Below are 8,889 nucleotides of genomic sequence, written 5' to 3'. Positions count from 1 at the left end.
ATGTAAGCAGCACGATTGACCTGGACACAAGCAACATCTCACAGGCCGAGGTCGATAATATATCACCTTGGTCAACTCCTGTGATAAATGTTGACATTAGCTTAAAGCAGTTTCCTAAAGCCGTGGTCACACTATGCGACTTCCAGCCGCGCGGCAACTGCAACCGCGACGGCTGTTCCCGTTAACTAGTAATCCCCCTCGAAAACCGGCGCGACTGCAACCACAACTAGAAACAAGAAAGTTTGTTCTACTGGCGACGGTTGCAAACGCGCATCCAATCAGCAAACGCCTTTGAGCCACGTCATGCGGTGGCAACATTGAAAATAGTTCATCATGGCGGATAACAAGAATATGGATGACACGTGTATAGAATCCAGGTTGATCGAACTCATCCAGTCTCACGAATGCCTGTGGGACTTTAATTCTTCATTTTATCGAAGAAAAGATAAAAAAGCGCAGGCATGGCGTGAGATTAGTGAAAGTCTCGGCGTTGATCGTAAGTACCATTTTTAGATTTCTGGATATAGAATGTTGATTGTTTTTAGTTTGGTAACGACAATATTGATTTAAATATAGCTAAAGTACTAAGTAAAAAATTCCACCATCTCCGAACGTCGTTTCTGAGGATTAAAAAAAAAGTAGATGACAGCAGGCGAAGTGGATGTGGAGAACACGAAATATATAAACCAACGTGGGAACATTGGTCGTCTATGAGTTTTCTTTTAAATTCATACAAGAAAACGATGTCACCGCTGTCGTCATACGATGTAATTATATAAGTTATATATATTTTATATATTAAAGTAGGTAAAAATTAATTAAATATAGCCTATTTCTATTTATAGTTAAATCAAACACAATCCACTTCTGGCTGCATACCTGATGAGGCAGAAGAAGCAAATATAGATGTGCATGATGATAATGAAATGTTAAATGAAAGTATTTCATTGTCACCATGTACATTTGATGCACAGCCACCTAAGAAGAAAAAAAAGATGGCAGAAAAGGAGAAAGAAAATTTTTACAAATGTGCAATGAATGTAAGTTATTTAAAAATGTATAATTTATTTATTTATAGTTTACAGCTCAGAGTGAACAACTAAACAACTCAAAATTATTGAGTAAGTGTTCACTTTAGTAACTGATACTATAAATATTACACAAATACAAAGATTATTATTAAATAATATGACTGAAAACCTGATCTGCCTTTTCATTTAAGATTGTCTATTAAATATTTTTTCAGGCTCTCTGTAATGAACCAAAGAAGGATGTGTTCGATGAATTTGGCAATCTTGTAGCTGCCAAACTAAGAACACTTCCCCAGAAAAATGCCTTAGATTTACAGATGAAAATATTTTCACTTATTGTAGAAGAAGAAAAAAATATTATGAATAATAATTAATTAATAAATATCTTTCACTTATTGTATCAAAGTTGTATTTCTTAACTCAAAATAGTGTATCATTTATAATGACATAATCATAATAATTCCAAACTTTTTAAATATTTTTACATTTCACATTTATTATAAATAATTTTATAAACAAATTTCATCTCATTGCCATTCTACTTGGCCTACAGTATTAAAATATGTCTTGAATTCATCACGGATTGCTTTTGCCACTGTTGTTGATGGATTTAAATTACGACTGCTTTCCAAGGGTGTAAACTGTTGATGTTGCTCTCCAAAGTTGTCACTGGTAGCAACTGTGAGATAAGATTTTATTTTTCTTTCCCGTAACATGTTGTGAAGAACACAACATGTTAGGATGATTTTTGCAGCCTTATCCGGGGATAATAAAATCACTGTAGAGAAGACTCGCCAAACAGAAGTGAGGATGCCAAATGCATTTTCGACAACTCTCCTTGCTCTTGATAATCTAACAATAATTTCAATTTGAATTAAATTAAACAGTTTTCATTAGTTATACACTAATAATAATAATAAACTGTCTTAAATAATTAATATTAAATAGCTCTTTTACCTATAATTAAAGATGGATTTCTCAGCTGTCAACTGTTTCATTGGGTAAGGCCTCATTACTCGTGAAGACATACCAATTCCTTCATCCGTAACAAATACATATGGAATTGGCTGTCCTCCACTTTGAAGAGGACTATCTGGTGGAAAGTTTAACTTTCCATCATCAATGGCTTTCTTCAGATTTGATGCATTCCAAATCGAAGAATCACTTTGTCTCCCATTAGTGCCTGCATCCACATATGTAAATGAAAGATCTGCTCGCACTATTGCCATCATAACCACACTATAAAATCCTTATTTGGAAAAAATAGAGTTTTAGCAAACAGAATAACTGAGTACAACCTTAAATAATTGACTAATAACAAAAATACTACCTTTGTAATTATAATAAGCAGATCCAGATTGCTTAGGACATATGATTTGTACATGTTTTCCATCTATTGCACCAAGGCAATGAGGAAATTGCCACATTTCATCAAATTCCCTAGCAATATCTTCCCATTCACATACTGTAGATGGTACCTTAGAAAAATAAACAATTTTAAATTGATGTAGCCAATATAATAATAAAGTTAAAAATCAAAATAATATGAATTTCTTTAAGAGCATTTGAAATAAATTTTTTCTGCACAATTTTTTTTCAAATTAACATTATTGAGATATACCTTGTGTTGTATATTTGTCAAACATATCTTGATAGTAACATTAAATGTATTAAAACTGAATTAATACAAAAGTTAAATGCTATATTTGATATAAATCAAATCTGAATTTATGAAAGTTATTGTTAGATTTATTTGATTACATTTAATAATATACAATTGAATAAAATAAATGCTTACATAAAAGAAAAAAATATATCAATTAAAAATGAATTAAATCATTCAAGCTTTCTTCTGAACAACACTTACCCTCAAATATTCACTTTTATAAGATTGATAAATGGCATCCAAAACTTCTGGGATAATGACTGATATTGTATTATGGGCCACTCTAAATTGGTATGCCAAACTACGAAACGTTTCTCCTAAATTATATATGAACCATTTTAATCGTAAGATTGCATAAAATATAAATTAAATACAAAATATATTCTTACCGGTAGCTAAATAACGAAGTGTCAACGAAAGACGTTCTCCGGGTGAAATAGAACCTCGAAGATGTGTATCTTCTTTAGCTATTACGGGGGTTATCTTCCTTAAAATACTTTGGAAAGTATTTGTATCCATACGGATATATCCCCTATAACCTTCGGCATCCGAAAGCCTTAATTCGTTCATCAGCTGGTGGAAGCACGATTGTTCAGCCCGTTTATTTTCATTTCGCCAAGTTTTAACCCAGCATGAGCGTTTTTTCTTATTTTTTTCTTCGTGTATTCTCGCGAGCTGTAACAAAATTATCGCCTTTTTTCTCTTATTCATTTCAGAAAAGGAACTGCTTGCCATTTTAATAATAAAAGTGGCTAAAATTCCGTAAATATTCTGAAGTAGAAAGTAAAATGTCGGTAAACTCACGAAAGTAGACAAAAACAAGCTACTGTAATTTTATTGGTTTATTATAGGGTCACGTGTTTCGAGTTGCAACTGCAACGAACAATGTGTGACCACGAGAAGACGCGCGCGACTCGCGCTTGTTGCGGTTGCGGTCGCCTGCGCGGCTGGAAGTCGCATAGTGTGACCACGGCTTAAGGAATCCACCCCGGACTACATCTATAGGCAGCACTTTGCAGAAATTTAACACCACGACAGGAATTTAATTCCTATTTATACTGATGGATCGAAATCGGTTGACTACGTTGGTTCAGCCTTTGTCTGCCAGAATGAGATCGTGGCAGAACAAATTGCACCGAATTCTTCGATCTTTACTGCAGAGTTGCAGGCTATTTACCTAGCCTTAAAATATGTAATTAGGAAAGGTCATCGTCGCTGTGTTATTTACACTGACTCAGTTAGTGCACTTCAGGCTTTGATCTCACATGAACCTAGTTCTCACTCTATAGTGATTAAAATTCGCAAACTGTTTTGCCATCTTTTTGCGAGTAATATTCTTGTAAAATTTCGTTGGGTCCCAGGCCATGTAGGTATAAGAGGGAATGAAGAAGCTGATGCAGCTGCAAAGTCAGCAAGTCCTTCTCAGCATACAATGTTTATTGAAGGAGGTGACTTGAAGCTGGTCGTTAAAAAACGACTAGCAGAGAGATGGCAAAATGTGTGGAACGAACAAGTCCACAATAAACTTTACGAGATCAAACCTATAATAGAAAATTGGACACACAACAAACGGTATGATAGGAGATCTGAAGTCATTCTTACTCGCCTGAGGATTGGACATACTCGGCTTACTCATCAATACCTTTTGAAGGGTGATGACCAGCCAGTATGCCAGTATTGCATTTGTACTTTAAGTGTTAAACACATACTTTGCAACTGTGTTGCTTTTGACCAGAGTCGCAGACAGCATTTCGGAAATGCAAATTTGAGAGAGATTTTGGGCCAGAGGCCAAATCTTGATAAGATACTGAACTTTTTGAAAGTTATAAATATCAATAAAGAGATTTGAGTTAACCAATTTATTTATTTATTTATTTATTATATACTTATATTTGTTTCGTTCTGTTTATTTGTACTTGTTTGTTTTTGTGTTATATTAATATTTTTTGATATATATATTTAGCTTTGTTTTATTTTACTATTTGGCATGGCGCAGCATAGCCTATATGGCTCTTGTGCCAAAAAACTCAAACCAACCAACCAACCAACCCTGTCGCCAAAGAGAGTCGGGGGGTCAGTTTTCTGCTTCCTCAACCGCGACCTTTTGTTCTTGGAAGTCACATGGTTGCTGACATTTGTAGGCATTTCTCCCAAATGTGGCGTGGTAGTAACATATATTGCAGCTAGGGGCTCGTTGACTGTTTGATCTCTTTCTTGATCTGGATTGAGTGTTTTTTTGTCTCGCATGTGGATATATTCGCTCATTAAGTGCAGCCACCTGCAGTGACAGTTCCGATATTTGCTTTTGCAGGGTTTCCAAGGGAGGAAGTGGCTCCCTACAGCGTGTGCTTCCCGATGCTACAGGGGCAAGCTGTGCTGTCGTTGGTCCAGGGCTGAGTTCCCAAATCTGGTCGGCCATAGCGGTTAATTTTGATAGTTCATCACTACTAACCGACAGGATGCTTCTCATGTTGATCGGTAGGCACTAAAGCCACAGTGTCTTCAAATTATTCTCGCTGATTTTTTCGTTGGCCAGATTGCGCGTTTCACAGAGTAGTAGTGAGGGTTTACGGTCGCCGAGTTCCATTTCTGTCAGTAGTTTCTTAAACCTGGTACTCACATGCGGAAACGGTTGCTGTTCCGTTGTCTTTTTGTGTCGCGTGTACTCACATGCGGAAATTACCCTGCAATTGAAACACGCCATCTGCCAGCCGTAAATATAAACAAGCTACTACAGTAGGTACGCATGTGCCAGTAGTCGAAAATGGCGTCTACCTGGATTGGTTTGTTATATCAATTAAAAACTTTTTAAGTTTGCCTTTGATCTTATCACAAATTAAAAAAACCTCAAAAACGAACAATTTAGATAGGAAAAATATTCTAAATCGTCGAAAGTTAGCTTTCGTCACCGAATTTCGATTATGCCATTTCCAAACTTTACGCAGTAAGTATGTCTATTTGGCATTAATATTTAAATCAGATAGTAATATAGCGTATAAATGAAATATATTAGCGTATTAGTGTACAAATAAAGCTTTTTAGCTCGGTGACCGCCATAGTTCAAATGCTATCGTCCCACGTGATCTTTATGGCGACATTGCTAAACGGCCTTCCTATCGGTCTAATTTTTGCCATTCCGCTTTCCACGACGGCAAAAGTTGAGAATTTTCAACTTCGTATTCCGTCGGGTTCGACGGCAAAAGTGATGTCATTTTGTTCCGTCGTCCGTTGCTGCATGTGAGTACCAGGCTTTAGTGCACTGGGTCTCACTGTCCGCGAAAGCGGAGATCAATCGTTCTTTGATAAGTTCGTATTTTCCTGACGAAGGCGGATTGAGTAAAATGTCCGAAACTTGCGTGAGAATTTCCGCGTCGATGTAACTAACGACAGTATCGAATTTCGTTTGATCCGACAATATTCCGTCGTTTCGAAATTGGGCCTCTATCTGAAGGAACCAAATATGGGAATCTGGCTTCCAAAATGGCGGCACCTTGACGGCAACACGCGCTAGGCACGTCAGACCTATGTTCGGGATTTGGCCTAACGGTTCTCTCCTCCATTTTCGTCTTCGAGTTTTTTTTTGAATCACGTTCGGGTCACCAGTTTAGCGGCGGGGCTAAAATCCGTCGGCGCGTTTCGGTAGAATTGGTTCGAGTTTGATCCTACCTTGGATGATGATCGCTTTGATCTCGACAGCGCGTCCTTTGCTCGTCTGTGAGGATTAATGGAGACACTGATCCTCGCGAAGTATCTTACTTTATTCGTCACGTTTGCTAGAAGAAACTGCCTTCTAAATATAAAATGTTTATTTCATTATTATCCTTTTTTTTAACTCTTTCCGCCCTGTGGGCACTAAGAGGGCCTCTTTTAGTAGGCCCATTATAGGTTCTGCCAGGCCCACAATGGGGCGACCGGGTGGTGAGGGATGGGGCCCGACATATCCGAACGGACCACCCCCGAAAAATTCCTGGGGCTTATTCGACCCGCTCGGATTCGATCCCGGGTTCCCCAGAGTGGTAAGCTGCCACCTTGACCGCTCGGCCATTATATACAGTAGTAACATTCACAATTAAGAGGTATTTACAGTAGGTTAGGTCGGCACGGAACAAAAAGAAAACGTCTCTTCTTGACAACATCCAAGAGCCAAGTTCGGTCAGCGCGCCAAAATCGCGGTGGTGCCCTCTGCCCTACAAAAGCAACCAGATTATTGATGCGAACCTTTAAAGGACGCAAAATTTCAAGCTACGCTTTATTCATACTTCACCAAAATATTAAATTAAATAGTGATATATGATATAGGTATCGATTCTTATCCCTTATCCCTCGCACATCACACTATTATATTATTTAACTCTTGTTTTGCTTTGTTCCTTACCTAAATGATTTGAACTTAACGTCATTTAAAATTTAGTTAAGATAATTATTTTAAAATGTTAACATTTTAAAACATTAAATTTCGGTATTTTATAATTGTTTTTTGTAAATGAATTATAGTAGAGAATTTTTAAATTAAAAATAAAATAAAAAAGGCTGTGTTTTTAGAAGGATTACATATTGCATATTATTAATAAATGTGGTGATTTCTTGTAACCGTGAACGAATCAAAAGGCGAGATAAGATTAACGAAAACGTTCATTAGCTTACATATATTCGACTTGGATTTTACACAGAAGACATCTGCTATCGTGAACAATTGACGAAATAAAAGTATACATTTATCAGATAATAAACAATTTACTTTTTGTATACCAGCAAAATTCGATTTTACGCCAAACTAGTTTTGCCTAGGCCAAACTAGTTTGGCATAAGCGTGTCAGGCCAAACCAGTTTAGAATTATTATTCAAGTATATTAATGGTAATTTAAATTCATCATAAAACACAAATAAGTTCATTTTTAATTTTAGTTTGATTTTAAAAGTTATTTGTATTGTTTCGTTTGAATTTTTGAAAGTATTTTCGAAAGTTAATTACCTTTAAAAGTGCATGGCTTAATAATAATAATAATAAAAATACAAACTGCTACGTATTGATTAGCTTATTTTTATTTTATAGTTTTGTACAAGTGTTGTCACTTCTAATCAATACCGTGTAGTGCTCCGTCACTATTTTGTATATGTACTGTACATATTTTTTTTCTTTATTTTTCTCGCGTGTATCGGGATCGGCCCTGCTTGGGAGCCATACATTGTCGCGTTTTTTTTTTTGTGTAAAATACATTGTCGCGTTATTTTTGTGTTAAACCTTCCGTTGTCGCGTACCTTCGTTTTTGGCAACCTCACGTGACTGGCCAAAAGCCCCGGATGGCGAAATGTTATAAAAAGGTGTGTCGAGCATGCGGGAGTACTTTTTGCTTCCTGGGACTTGGCCAAGGTAAGAGGAAACACGCCAGCGGACAGATATAGGAGTGAGAAGCTCGGGCATAGAAGGTAAGCGGGGAAGAACGGATAGTGGCTGGACTGAGGTCGTGAGAAAATCCGTGTGCATTCACAAAGCGAGCCTACCGATAGCGTAATCAAGGTAGCTGTGAGAATTACGATAAGGAGGACAACCTATTAGTGTGTGTAGTACGCCGATCTGCTGTGAGGTCTTTGTTCTGTACGAATGAGATTCAACGTATTTAGTCCGTCCAGCATGTACGCATCATTGTTACATATTGTATATATACAGTTAGAATAAGCGGGTTTTTATTTATTTTGAAATTAATATACTGGTGATTTTGAATGTTATACGTTTTTTTGTTTATATTTATAAAATTTAGTATTTCCTTCTTAGTATTCACGTGTTATTTCTTGTACGGCCCTTACTTTCCCTCACCAATTGTGAGACCGATCTTTACCGGTACCATACTCACTACAACCGTTTTTGCTTAATGTTACCCTAAGTATCGAAGATGGCGGCTCGTCTTCGATTCCAGCGATCAGAAGACGGAACAGTGGGGACGCACGTTCTAACCTCCCTTTTCGTCTTCGAGTTTTTTTTTTTGAATCATGTTCGGGTCACCAGTTTAGCGGCGGGGCTAAAATCCATCGGCGCGTTTCGGTAGAATTGGTTCGAGTTTGGTCCTACTTTGGACGATGATCGCTTCGATCTCGACGGTGCGTCCTTTGCTTTTTAGTGCACTGGGTCTCACTCTAGCTCTATCCTATTCTAATAATTTGTTTGCTAATAATTATGGCAATTTATTAGAATAG

The 8,889-nt window shown here is 37.0% G+C and overlaps 2 protein-coding genes across 2 annotated transcripts; one reads left to right on the top strand and one right to left on the bottom strand.

Annotated features, from left to right (window-relative positions):
• Window positions 1-213: 213 nt before the first annotated feature.
• Window positions 214-1,436, top strand: LOC136984462 (transcription factor Adf-1-like). Its single transcript, XM_067281452.1, has 4 exons — window positions 214-496; window positions 577-767; window positions 846-1,040; window positions 1,247-1,436. The coding sequence occupies exons 1-4, from the start codon at window positions 334-336 to the stop codon at window positions 1,403-1,405; spliced, it is 708 nt and encodes a 235-aa protein (XP_067137553.1). The 5' UTR covers window positions 214-333; the 3' UTR covers window positions 1,406-1,436.
• Window positions 1,437-1,499: 63 nt separating this feature from the next.
• Window positions 1,500-3,630, bottom strand: LOC136984446 (uncharacterized). The gene is made up of 5 exons (XM_067281433.1): window positions 3,087-3,630; window positions 2,899-3,014; window positions 2,362-2,509; window positions 1,989-2,280; window positions 1,500-1,883 (listed from the first exon to the last, which is right to left on the bottom strand). The coding sequence occupies exons 1-5, from the start codon at window positions 3,430-3,432 to the stop codon at window positions 1,559-1,561; spliced, it is 1,227 nt and encodes a 408-aa protein (XP_067137534.1). The 5' UTR covers window positions 3,433-3,630; the 3' UTR covers window positions 1,500-1,558.
• Window positions 3,631-8,889: the final 5,259 nt, after the last annotated feature.

The sequence above is a fragment of the Centruroides vittatus genome, unplaced genomic scaffold, assembly GCF_030686945.1.
Source record: "Centruroides vittatus isolate TY-2023 unplaced genomic scaffold, ASM3068694v2 contig_920, whole genome shotgun sequence".
NCBI classification, from domain to species: Eukaryota; Metazoa; Arthropoda; class Arachnida; order Scorpiones; family Buthidae; genus Centruroides; species Centruroides vittatus.
This window is presented reverse-complemented; position numbering and strand designations above follow the sequence as displayed.